The sequence below is a fragment of the Ruditapes philippinarum genome, unplaced genomic scaffold (genome assembly GCF_026571515.1).
Source record: "Ruditapes philippinarum isolate M1 unplaced genomic scaffold, ASM2657151v2 ctg5494_1_1_1_1, whole genome shotgun sequence".
Lineage (NCBI taxonomy): Eukaryota > Metazoa > Mollusca > Bivalvia > Venerida > Veneridae > Ruditapes > Ruditapes philippinarum.
The window spans coordinates 28,004-42,409 of NW_026866839.1; the positions used below are offsets into that span (position 1 = coordinate 28,004).

At 34.1% G+C, this 14,406-nt stretch overlaps 1 protein-coding gene across 1 annotated transcript; it reads left to right on the plus strand.

Annotated features, from left to right (window-relative positions):
* Nucleotides 1-11,634: 11,634 nt before the first annotated feature.
* LOC132733941 (uncharacterized) lies at nucleotides 11,635-12,676 on the plus strand. Its single transcript, XM_060720635.1, has 2 exons — nucleotides 11,635-11,737; nucleotides 12,070-12,676. Exons 1-2 carry the CDS (start codon nucleotides 11,717-11,719, stop codon nucleotides 12,511-12,513), a joined length of 465 nt encoding a protein of 154 aa, XP_060576618.1. The 5' UTR covers nucleotides 11,635-11,716; the 3' UTR covers nucleotides 12,514-12,676.
* Nucleotides 12,677-14,406: the final 1,730 nt, after the last annotated feature.

Sequence of the window (14,406 nt, forward strand, 5' to 3'; positions counted from 1 at the left end):
TGATGCTAAAAAAAGTGCGGATTCTAAAGGCATGATGTTTTATTACATGCAAATTTATTTTCCCCATGATTCATATAATGAGTTAATACATCGTATATTTATAAATGTCTGCAATATAACTCTTATGTTATGTGATTGACTTCATTGCGTTTGTGAGAGGAAATGCGTGTGTAATGCATTGGCTAGACGAATAGTTCTTTTGATTAAGTGGCCCGAACATGAATCATTTTATGTAAAGGTTTTTAGAAACAAAAATATATATCAAGAGGTATTCGTAACTTGACTGACATACGCCTATATCGATTTTTTTTTCAAATTCATTTAGGCCCTGCCACATTAGACTGCTCTTTCACTGCGTTTGACCGACGCTGTAAAATTTAACAAAACGCCGCGAGATCCTAATAAAAGTGTTATAATTTTAATGACATGGAGACTTCACTGAGTCTTCACTGCGTCCTCATTGCAATCATGGCTATGCTAGGGAGCATCCATGGCGTTTTAACTGGTGATTGTCTGCGTTCAGAATGTGCTTCTACTGCGTTCTTTGCGCTTCCACTGCACTTTTACGGTGCTCACGCGTCATTCGTACTGCGCTGAATTCGAAAATTCCGTAAATTAGCAGAGCACACTTAATACTAGACGTAGTATAAGTTTAATTTCCGTACAAGCGCGCATTCTTTCGGAGTTCCTTTTACGCTTTCGGGGCGCACATGTTGCGTTGTCGTAGATGCTACTCAGTTTCTACGGCGTCCTTACTGCGATCCCACAGCGCTCTTATCAGAACGCCGAGTTACGGCGTTTGTTATGAGCATGCTCAAATTGCGCGTCGTCGGTCAGCATTCTATGCGATACCACTACGATACTGTCACGATGCTGCGGCGATGTTTGTAATCTTACTGCGCTCACCTCGGCGTTCTGAATTTACGCCGCCCTAGTGTGACAGGGGTTTTATTTCGGCATAATGAAGGCGTAGTCTCTACTGTAATTCTTATAATTCTCACCACATTAATGAATCTAGACAACTTCAGAGTCAACCTCTAATAACTACGTAGATAAAAAAATGTACTGTTTATCATTCCATTTTTTATTACTATGAAATATGAAATATATTTATAAATATAAAGAAATACATGTAGCATAATTATCATCTATAAAAGACCTAGGGGACACAAACTTTTGATAATACTACTTATTTCTGTGTGAACGCTAAATTAATGTTGTAACAACTTTTAAGTGACATTTTATATATACATACAATTATTCTTCTAAACCATTTTCTAAACATTAAAAAATATGTTAAATATGTACTCCAAATGTTTATTCGCATTATAATTAATCATTAAAATTTATGCATTCATTCCTTATTGAAAAGTTTAGCTATGACTTAATCGAAAATAAATTTCTATTATCTTTCTTTATTAACATGAAATGAAAATTCGGTAATATCTTTACAAAAAATGTTTTTTTTGAACTTACAATATTAATAAATCGTCATTAGAGCGTTAGATTTATGATATAAAACCATAAAAATTGAGTTACAGGATCTTTAAGTGCATTACAATATGTGAAATTACTAAATATATTTTTGCCCTTTTATGAACGATAAAATTGATATGATCGTGTGATGCTTTTAAACCAAAAAGATCAGTTTGTAGTTTAAATGACATGATTCTCCAAATTGGAAACGAACGATTTATTCAATTTATAAAGTTGTTAGGTAGCTTAAGTTTCTTTATATAATTATCCCAAAATAATGCTTTATTAAAGCAGGACATAAACGTACATGAAAAGCTTTTTTACAAAATCACAAGGTGATTAATATTTTCAGCATTCATTGCTCTGCAAAATCAAACTGGCCCTTAATTAGAGTACAGATTTATCATTGAAAGCATTTGCATTTTGCAAATACTAAAATAACCGAAGGTAAATTGTATTCAACATAACTATGGCAATATATAATTTACATAGGAAGAACGTCCAAAACTTCGTATCAACAAAATCATTTATTAATTGTATAAATATATATAAGTACACTCTATTAATAAAATTTAATATCTCATCTACAACAGCAGGTTAAAATAGGACATATCAACAAGATATGATTAAAAAGATATGATATCATTTATTGAAATTGTTTAAATACCTGACACCACTATCTTAATGTTAGTGTGAGTACGAAATAACTTTCAATGACTTGTATTATTGTACTCAAACATGAGCATGCTTGCGATACATAACATAAATTGAAAGTAAAACTCATTTTGTCTCCCAGCATCAAATTCTTGTATCATGAATGGTGTCCCCCAGTTTAACTTATGTACTTTACTTTCAACCCTGCTCATCCTCCCCTGAAAATTAAACGATACTTCTTTATTAAACAGAAAAAAAGTTTAAGTATTATTTACTTTGTTTATGGGCAGTACCGGAAAGTGCAATCTACCGTCCCCCTTGAGCTTCAGCAGAGATAAACTTGGAAATGATTTGAATTTGGAAACATCGGCTAATGTGTTCATACGGCGGTGAGCGTCGAATCGTCAATGTTACATGTCTGTGCCATTCCCTGAAAAAAACAGAAACAGACTTGTTTTATGTAGAATTGCTTCAGTGTGATATACAAGTTATCAATAGATGCTTTAAATCTCTCATATATAAAGAGAAACATAATTGTTAGAAACATAGTATGTCGATTAACAAAATAAATACACGTTTCTGCGATCGACCATTTTTTTTATTCATCGAGAGACTTAGTAGTACTCACTTTTAGAAAAAAATATGTCGATAGTAAATAAACCATTCTAAATAAAGCCTTAGAACAAAACCTCTACAACTTTCGATAATGAAATGTACATATAAGATTATATTATTTTCTATAAAGAAAAGATTAAACAAAATCTTTTGACTCTTTATCAAATATTTTACTATCATCAAAATTTAACCGTATATCGAAGTGAGGTGTTATATATGTGAATGTTGGTGTATGTATTTTATACATGTGTTAATACAAAATTACAGCGGAAAAACAATATGCAGTAGACGTAAAAATACATTTTAATACATGAAAATAGATACATACATCTCTTTCATCATGAGACGTTAATTTCATTTCCACCGAACGTCTGGCTAGGTGGATACATGTATGTTCAAAATCTTAAAACGCACTTCTCTGACTGACAAATAAGATAATCTAAATAACAAATAAGAAAATAAATATGATTAACAATAGATAGAGTCTTATGTTAGTATATTTGAAAGGCAAATTACTTACTTGTTTAAAGATGAAATGTTGTATGAAACAAATGAAACGTTTCTGATGACTTTATATTGTACGTATGCAATCTCTGTTGCTATCATAGATAAATAAGATAAACATAAAATTTGATAAAATCAACAATTTAAATAATGAAATACGTAAACCAAAACCACGATAAGTTAGATAGTAAAGTACAGTTTCATACTCCACAACAGCAGGTTTCAAGATCAACGTGGCAGCTGTAACAGGTTGCCCTGTACTACACTTCAGTGTTGTTATCTTTTACTGGCCCTTCTTGATAATTTCTTTTTACCAAATTAGTTTTGAAAACTGAACACCGCTTAAGCTGGTGCTACAGTCGTGAAGATTGATGCATTTTCCTAGTATCGCTCATGCACAGATTTAAAACACAGAGTATTTTCATGTAACTGTGGTTTTCTTTTTCCCCGAGTTCCAAGCGGGCGGGGAGAGGCGCAGAAAAGTGAAAGAACTGAGATGTAATTAAATGAGAAGATACTAGTACTTATAGTAGATGAGGTGACAGGCGGGACACATACGTGTCATAAAATTTGTATGTCACAATAAACAAGACATACGAGGTATGTTCAAAAAGTTCGTGGATTTTTGCTGTCATTTTTTACTTGGTTCATAAAAACACCTTTAGTGGATATGAATCGAAAGAGTGTCTTTATTTCTAAAAGTAAGATTTACTTTCATTGTAAACTTGTATTTCCTTTACGAGTTATGTACACTTTAATAACCATGGCAACGTTACATCGGCGCACGCCAAATTTTTCATATAATGTTTAAATATAAACAAATGTTGAAACAAACTGAATGATTGTTTTATGAAGTAAAATACAAGTAATCATTTACTAATATTTAACTGATGTAAATCTGAAATTTGACGTCGTCTGGACGTTGAATAGCTGAACAAACAGGTTTTGAGTAGCAGTAGACAGACGGGTTAGATGGGAAGTATAAAGCCCGTTTAAAACTAGAAATTCGCTCTTTCAGAAATTTTGTAAACATATTGTATTGATTTTTTCACTGTTTATTAAGGACATATTTTCATATATGTCTCTTGTAAAATCATATACGCAAATAAAAAAAAAGATGTGAACAGTAGAACCGGAGTCCACGAACTTTTTGAACAGCCCTCGTACATCTGAAGAGAATAGAGCGGCGGCGCCTTGGAAGCGTCAGCAGCATTAACACTCCCCGGAGTTAAAATTGATTAATGGTGCACCATACCTCACTGTTAGCCCCTAAACATGATCTTTTTTAAACAAGCCATGTAAATAAAATGAATTCCTACCATCTGTAAAAGTGTTTGAACATTAAGCATGTAGTATGTCTTAAAGGAGTAGGGTCATAACCCCTATTTATAAAATGTTGCATTATTTTGGTGAAAAAGAAAATTATCATGACCCAAGATCTTTCGAAGTTTGTGAATCATATCCCCATCAAAATCAAATCCTTATACATCACAACAGCAGGTAAAAAGGGCCGTCTTGTAGCCCGGACTTAACGTCAGTGGTGTTATATGTATTTCATGGTCGTTCGGGATATTAGGATAATATTGCGTCAATGCACTGCGGTGTGCTTTAGTTTTAAACATTTTACGAGGGTCATTTTTGAATGTTTTATGACGGTAATTTCATTCCATGAAATATGAGAGCAAACAAAACCTTGTTTGACTCAGTATAATTCAGTGTAGCTAGATTTAATAACACAATACGTAAGGATAAGTCTCCTTATTTCTAATATTAAATTTACCTCTACTCTTTGGATACTGTGCATAGTACGAACTCTCGATATTTTGAATAATTTAAATCATAAAAAACATATATCATGAAATATATATAGAATGTAATAAATAAGATTTTAACTTTTCAGAGCATAAACAAGTATATAGGGGTATAAAAATATTTATTGTAGGCAGTTCAGAAACTGGAAGTTGAAAGATCATATGATTTAAATGATATCACATCAAATAGTTTCATTGTTAACTGATAAAATGAAATAAGTAAATACCGGGTTAGTTTATCAGACACATTTATTAAGGTTATGTCCTATTCAAATGTACAAATTAATACAGATAAGTAAGTTTTGTACTGTTACACCTCATAAGATTTGCATTTTGCAAGGTTGGAAATTGCCGCCTGTTTATCCCTAACTTCTAAGATGAGACTATGTCTTACACTGTAGAAAGTATAAATAAGGCAGAGAATCTACCAAAGCCAAATCCATCCATTCATCATCTTCACTTCTATAAGGGAGGACTTGTTTTGATGACCTTAACATTTCATGTTGGAGTTCGTAGGGGCAGCAGCTTCTTTCAAATCGCAGAAATCTAACACAGGATGCAGTTATACTCTGTAACAATGTCTATTCATAATCTGCTTCATAAATTGCTTTTTCGTCTATAGTTTTAATATTTGACATGGAGGCTATTCATAATTAGTAGATGACCTCTATTGATTTTGAGGTCAATATGTCAAAGGTCACAAGGAAATTGCCTAAATAAAGCTTGTCTGCCCAATAACTTAAGAATCCTTTGACCCACAGTCTTTATATTTTGCATGAAAGTTGGTCATGATAAAAAGAAGACCCCAACAGATTTTTAGGTCACTGGGTCAAAGGTCAAGGTCTCGGTGGCCTTGACTAAAAAATTTTTTTTTGCTCAATAATTTAAGAATCATTCACCCCACAGTCTACATATTTGGCATGGAGGTTAGTCATGATAATTAGATGACCCCTATTGATTTTGAGGTCACAAGGTCAAAGGGGCCTTGACTAAATAAAGCTTGTCCACCAAATAAATTAAGAATCCTTTGACTCACATTCTTCATATTTGGCATGGAAGTTGGTCATGACCATATGATGACCCATGTTGCTTTTGAGGTCACTTGGTCAAAGGTCAATGTCACAGGGACCTTAAGATCAAAAAGCCTGTCCGCTCAATTGCATAAGAATGCTTTGGTCAACAGTCTTCAAATTTAGTGTTGAGGTTGGGTATGACTATAAAATGACCTCTATTGATTTTCAGGTGACTGTGTCAAAGGTCAAGGTCACAGGGGCTTTTACTACAATAACATTGTCTGCTCAAATGCTAAGAATGCCTGTCAGAAGTGAATTGATTCTGACATTTTCACATTTGGTGCATATAATTATGTTCTCATATATTCATCATAAAACATCCCTAGGCAAAGCTGCATGAATTAGGGGGGGGTATTCAAGTCATGCAGTGGCAGTTTTAGTTTTCAGGTCAGTAGGTCAAAGTTAAAAGCATGTAGAATACTGAATTTAGCAATTCACTGGCTTACTACCCTCAGGTTTGGCTGAGGATTGTCCCTGAGCTCTAAATGACCACTGTTTATTCTGACAAAGTGGTATGCGGGGGGGGGGGGTATTCACGCCATGACATTGGCAGTTCTAGTCTACAACTAGTAATACCCAAACCCAATGACCTACCTCACAAATATTTCTTTTAGGAAAACAAATTCATCAACAGTGAAAATCATTAAGTGACGGTGCATATAAATTTACTTTTCAGCTCCTCTATTAAAAGAATAGCAGGGCTAAATGTAATCACTGGAATCCACAACATTGTATTATTTCTGAAAGTTTAATGGGCATTTTTGTGCAGCATCATATCTTATCAATAATTTGAATATTTGCTTGCAACTTTACACATGTGGTTTTGAGATCATAATTGGTAACTAGTCTACAGTTCCGGACTTTGACTGATTTATGGCCCCTGATGAACCAAAAAAAATCTTTGTTGAAATCACTCATCACAGGTACTCGCGGTGTTCTCTTGAAACTTATAACATATATTCATGGTGATAAACGGGGTCAGACTAAAGGGCCCTAAACTCTGAGGTGGATTTTGTTGGCAATTCTGTATGGCCATTTGTGAGATTAAATAAATTGTGTTTAAAATTTCACATGAAATATCAATATTTAAAAGTTCTTAATAAAATACTCATTTGAAACTTAATACACATCTCCATGATTATCTACAATTAGAGTTCACTTTCCATTGTCCATAACTCGGGTATGAATTTTTTACTTGAGTTAAGCTTTGCATGTTACAATTTTCTCAACTACTGAAGGTTTTCTCTTGAAAATTGATACATGCCTTCTTGATTATAATTATAGGTCACTTTCAAAGACCCAAATATTTGCCTTGAAATATTACTGTATTATAGAAACTATTGATGGAAGTTTCATTAAACTAAATTCATGTCTCTAAATCGTAATGAAAGTCACTTACAAAGACAAATAACTCTGACGTGATTAAAGTAAATTATAGCCTTTTTTGTGAACATGCAAATATCTGGGTCACTGTCCAAGACTCGTATGTGTCTGTTCATTCTTAGATTACCAAGACCTAGCACTGGAAATAGTTGCATGTGAAGTTCTGCTGACAGCTCTTATAAAATATTTTGCGGGAAATTCGTTTACTTTTTTTCTCGATTATTCAAGCAAGCAGTTCTCTAATTGTTTTTATAATGTTTAATAATATCTCTATTGTGTATCCACAATTTCATAAAATCAGATTGCCAATATTGAATTTTAGTACTACAGTAGATGGTTCCGCTACCCGTCTTATGCGCGGGTGCGTCTTTTATGAAGGTAATTGTGTGCGTTTTTTACGCGGGTAATTTCTAAAAACGCAGTGATATAATCGCTGCTGTTACGCTAATGAATTAAAATCTAGCAAATGAAACAAACACGGCATGGGAAGCAACAATGCAGACTAAAAGAAAGAAAACGATGAATATGTAAGCCACTTAATCTTCTATGTTATTTTTTTATTATTTTAATACTCGGTTTCATGCAGTGGATCACTGCAGTCAGATCTTTAACTATGGCTTTCTTTGACTCTTGGATTATCAAAGTCTCGGTTAAGGTCCGGTTCTGCAGGGACAGTTAGATGTCAAAACTATTCGAAATGTGACTTTGAAATATCCATTGGTATTTTAACGCCGAAACAAAATCACCATAGTGCCTCATTTATCCCGCTAATCCCGCATTGCCCCCATTGGTTACCGTGTTGTGTTTGTACCATGTTTTCTATTGATTCATTGAGCGGTGTAGGCAATATTTCAAGACTGGCGATAGTCCACGAGTGAAATAGGATAAATTTAATTCCACAAGGTGAAAATAAATAATGTATTGATTGAAAAAATGAACAAAAAAAACGTTTCCTGTTTATTACATTTGTCTCTTTTTTGAGATCACAATCTGAATGCTTCCCCCCTTTAATGGCTGAATAGAAGGAAGTAATATGACAAGACACCAGTGAAGAATGCGGAAACAAAAATACGCTTTTATTTCATCAATATTTTATTTATCAGTATATAATATATTTTCTTAATTAATTTACATGAAAACAATAACAAAATGATATTGTTCTTCACAATTTATTATACCAGTTAACAGTACAATGTGACGCAGATGGCACAAATAATTCCATTTTTAGGTATCTTTTAATTATAGACACATAAGATATCACAAAAAATGGACAACATCAAAACTTACATTGGCAACTAATTGATTAATTGAAAATAAATAAATACATTTTTAATTAAGAAAAATTAAAAGAATTTTGTATTATGTATTGATGATGCTACTTAATTCTATGAAATAGGTGGATATATTGGACCAAGCATAGCTTGAAGGATTATAGAGTCGAAATAATTGCATGAAGACATTGTGGTATAAATTTAAACTATTTGTTCAAAACGGGTTTTATGAACTAATTGTTTTTTGTTTGTTTGTTTTTTGTTGTTTTTTTTTTAATTTTTTTTTATAACTGATATAACCATCTGTTGCTTCCAACTTCTCCCATGTTACATGTATAATTTACAACTGTCGTCATCGTTTTCAACAGTTGTCTTGTTCTTCGACTGTATGTCGCGGTCAAATAATATGTTTGTAGAATAACATAATACAATTATATATAGATAGATATAGATTGTTATTATAAAATGTCCCTACAAAATGATCTCCACATTTAAATGATAAGAAACTATATATAGAAGCATCGAGCTAGTTCAGTGTATATAAGGTCGTGTATATCAGAACTATCTATTTGTTTATGGTGCAGTATTTCAGGTATGTAAAATACATTTTTGAAATAAAAATTATACTTTTTCGATCATACATATTTTGACGACTGGGAGTTAAAGCATATTACTTTTTTGAAACACAAATATATATAACTCTTATATTAACTTTTAATGAATGCGCGTTACTCTATATTTTCATCTTATGCTTAACATAATGTACTGTAATACCTACAATTTACGGAGTATGCAAGTCTTATTTTAATTACAATTTTCATCATGCCTCATATTTCGGTCGGTAAAGGACCACAGGGCGGGCCAAACTATGCGATAAAAGAATCTCAAAAACAATACTAAAGGAGTAAGGGTAAATCGACCTGATATGGTTATTCGAAAACAAATCTTCCCATGTTTGTAACTTGGTAAAAATATGGCGATAAAGTTCGTAAATTATGTCATACGTTCCATAAAGCATACGAAGCGCCATGTTGATAAAAATATATACATGAATATTGATATTTTTTCTATAGCTTGAATATTTCACTTATCTGAAGGCTTGCAGCTTTTAAAAACAAAATATTACTGTGCACACCTATGAATGTAATTTCAATCAATCGTTTGATTGGAGAATGATTGTTAATAACTGATACACAACGGTGTAATAATGTTTTAATCGCACCAGGATTTTGCATATGTTGACGAAAAACACTTAAGGAAGGATTGACACAAAAAACATGAATATATTTTGTTTAAAGAAGGATTGACTTAAACTAAATTGATATACATTTTATTATATTAACTAGTACATATCTACGTCACTAATCGATGTTTTTATTACGTGGTCCAGTAACTTTATGAATTATTCAAAACAACGAAAGTATTACGTTTAGATATTTTGGCATCTTATTTTAACTACTATTGCACAGAAGGAAAAAAAGATGAACAATCCGTAAATTTTTCTATATTGTATTTATTGTCCTTGTTATATTTAAAGATTTATATATCACTATTTATTCCCGTGTTATATAGCATTAACGTGTTATATAGCATTAACGTGTTATATACCATTCCCGTGTTATAAAGCATTCCCGCGTTTATAGCATAAACGTGTTATATAGCATTAACGTGTTATATAGCATTAGCGTGTTATATAGCATTAATGTGTTATATATCATTCCCGTGTTATAAAGCATTAGCGTGTTATATAGCATTAACGTGTTATATATCATTCCCGTGTTATAAAGCATTCCCGCGTCTATAGCATCAACGTGTTATATAGCATTCCCGTGTTATAAAGCATGAGCGTGTTATACAGCATTAACGTGTTATATATCATTCCCGTGTTATAAAGCATTCCCACATTTATAGCATAAACGTGTTTTATAACATTCCCGTGTTATATAGCATTAACGTGTTATATAGCATAAACGTGTTATATGGCATTAACGTAAACAATTAAATAACAGTAATACTTCAAACGGTAAAAAGTGAGGCATTGATAAAAAGATAGATTTAAAATATTTTTTAAATAATATATAAACTTTTTAATGATGCACACAATATCCAGCCATGTTCCATATGTATGAAAAGCATACAATGTATGTTTCCTTTCTGTTTATAAAGAAAATTCGGACATTTTTCAATTAAACGACTATAGAAAACTGATATAATTATATACAAATGTACCCCACTGTTAATCAGCAAGAAATTAACCGTAATTAAATATAACGGGTTGATAGTTGTTGCTTTTTTTTTTTTTTTTTTTGGGGGGGGGGGTGTTTGTTTGTTTTAACTTCTAGCAAATAACCTTCAAGTAAACTCAAATGTGACGTCAAAAATAACAGTTTTAACAAACTTTATAAGAGCCTTTTGTGTCTAATTAACGTACGGCAGTACCATCTATATCACCACCTTCCCTTTAGATCTAATATGAGCCACGTACGACAAAACCAACGTAATGCGTTTGCGACCAGCATGGATCCAGACCAGCCTGCGCATCCGCGCAGTCTGATCAGGATCCATGCTGTTGGCTATCAGTTTCTCTACTTGTAATAGGGTTTGTAAGCGAACAGCATGTATCCTGATCAGACTGCTGGTCGCAAACGCATTACGTTGGTTTTGTCGTGACGCGGCTCATATTATCAATACATTAAATCTACAACCGGTTCATAAAACTAAACAATCCCCGGGACACTAATGATTGATCTCTGTATAACAGGATAGGTAAAATCTAGATAAAGATGATGATACATTGATGTAACATCAAAACATTCGTACGTACATCCTGTTTTAAGTGTCTCTATATAAACATATTTGAACTGAATATGTGGCACATATGATTGTATATAGTTTGTAGGTTCAGGGGAAATTAACTTGTTACGTTTTTATGTTCATTTTTATAACCAGAGTATGTTTTTTATTAAATCTTTTTTTTTCCTTTTTTTATTGAGCGATAAATGATACAGAATTATAACAAAAAATGTGAAGATGACTTTTTAAATCTAGAAGAATTGTTATACTGAATTTTGCAGCCAAAAAGAGTATATCAATTGAAAAAATTTTAGGGGTGTTCTCAGAGAACTTAAAAAAGTATCTTCTAATCAATAAATATAATATTAATATTCTGTTTTTTGTTTTTTTATTTGTGCATGCATGCGTGCCAGTGTGCGTGCGCTTGTGTGTCCTTCCAATTTGTATTTAGTCATGTAATGGACTATATTTGATATTTTTTATTTTCAGATAAACATGTTGTCTCCATTTCTGAAATACACTATATTCTGCGCCTTGTTCATTGGTTCAATTAAAAGCTGGGATCCAGATGCTGGCCTCATCAAGTCATATACGAAGTTACATAACGTAACAGTCCAAGCATCGTCTGGTACCCATCCTGAAAATGTTATTGACAGTAACGACAACACGAACTGGGTATCAGCGCACTGTTTACCATACGGGTATCTGAATAGAAATGATGTTAATATAATTTTTGGCGCGTGCAAAACTGGCGCGTGCTTATCAAGTGGGAATTCTGGGAATGGTCTCGGAAACGCGACAGACGGAAACCCTTATACGGCAGCGCACGTGCAGAAAAACGGGTCATCAGCGTTTCTTTCTGTGGATTTAGTAAATTCCCAAGTTTTGCAAATAATTTCAGTCGGCGGGGTGTTTCCAAGTGTCACAGGGTGAGAAAAATGTGCAGCCTGACCGGGACTCGAACCCGGGACCCTCGGAATACCGTACCGCGGCTCTACCGACTGAGCTATCCGGCCGCTTACACATCTTCTCTCCCTATATAGTGAACAGTTCTGAACCGTGACATACTCCCCTGCTATATTGAAATTCATCCTCGAATTTCTAAGGTTACAGAGCAATGTGAATTAAACTCTAAGCTATATTCAGTCACGGTCCCCCTTTGGGCACCACATGTCACAGGGTGAGAAAAACGTGCAGCCTGACCAGGACTCGAACCGGGGACCTTCGGAATACCGTACTGCGGCTCTACCGACTGAGCTATCCGGCCGCTTACACATCTTCTCCCCTAAATAGTGAACAGTTCTGAACCGTGACATACTCCCCTGCTATATTGAAATTCGTCCTCGAATTTCACAGAGTTACAGAGCAATGTAAATTAAACTCTGAGCTATATCAGTCACGGCCTCATGTTGGGCGCCAAATGTCACAGGGTGAGAAAAATGTGCAGCCTGACCGGGACTCGAACCCGGGACCCTCGGAATACCGTACTGCGGCTCTACCGACTGAGCTATCCGGGCGCTTACACATCTTCTCCCCTATATAGTGAACAGTTCTGAACCGTGACATACTCCCCTGCTATATTGAAATTTGTCCTCGAATTTCACAGAGTTACAGAGCAATGTGAATTAAACTCTGAGCTATATTCAGTCACGGCCCCACGTTGGGCGCCAAATGTCACAGGGTGAGAAAAATGTGCAGCCTGACCGGGACTCGAACCCGGGACCCTCGGAATACCGTACCGCGGCTCTACCGACTGAGCTATCCGGCCGCTTACACATCTTCTCCCCTAAATAGTGAACAGTTCTGAACCGTGACATACTTCACCACAATATTGAAATTTGTCCTCGAATTTCACAAAGCTACAGTGCAATGCTAATGGAACTCTGAGCTATAAGCAGTCACGGCCCCACGTTGGGCGCCAAATGTCACAGGGTGAGAAAAATGTGCAGCCTGACCGGGACTCGAACCCATGACAACAGCTCTCGCTAAAAGTTCTCATTTCTTGTGCGCATGCGTAAAGGTTAGCGTGACCGAATTCAAAAATGAAGTGAATGAGGCCCGTCAACGTGTTACAGGTCAAATGAAGTTATTAGTATGAAGTTGAATAATGATATGAATGATTGAAAAAGAGACGATAGGGGAATCATGGGAATGATATAGAGTATGGGTATGAATTACAGAGTATTCTAGCAAAGACAAAATGACCCTGTGACATACTTCCCCGCCAAGGATAAAATGGCGTCCCGACATTTTCAACTCATAAACAAAAATTACTGATACCTGCATATATATCAAAAACCATACTGTCTAACTACAGTAGAACTAATACTAAGGACATGGGACTCGTTAAAGTACTTCTGTCCTAACAGTGAAATTACCAATAAAGGTAATGTATACTGCTTGAAAATGCTGTAAGGCATTAACAACCAGAAAAGTGCCCGAAGCACTGTTGGGAATGGTGAACGCGTTCTTTGGGATTGTGAACCATGCACGTTAGTACACTGACTCATCTACAAAACTGTAGAACTTGTGTTATGTTTTCACATTACACAATATTCAAAGTAACTCTTTCAGAGTAAATAAAATTTGTCAAATTTCTTTGAAGAAATTTTACAAATCGGTTAAATACAAACCATACTTACAAATATATATGACGAAACCCTACACTCATATGATAACACATATGAATAAACACTAATCTCAAACATCAGTAAACCAACACTGACAATTTGAAATAAAGATTAATATACAAAACTCAACTGAAACAATTTATTGTTCTCATCTTTTGTAAAACAATTTACAAAAAATGACAAAATCAAATTTGAC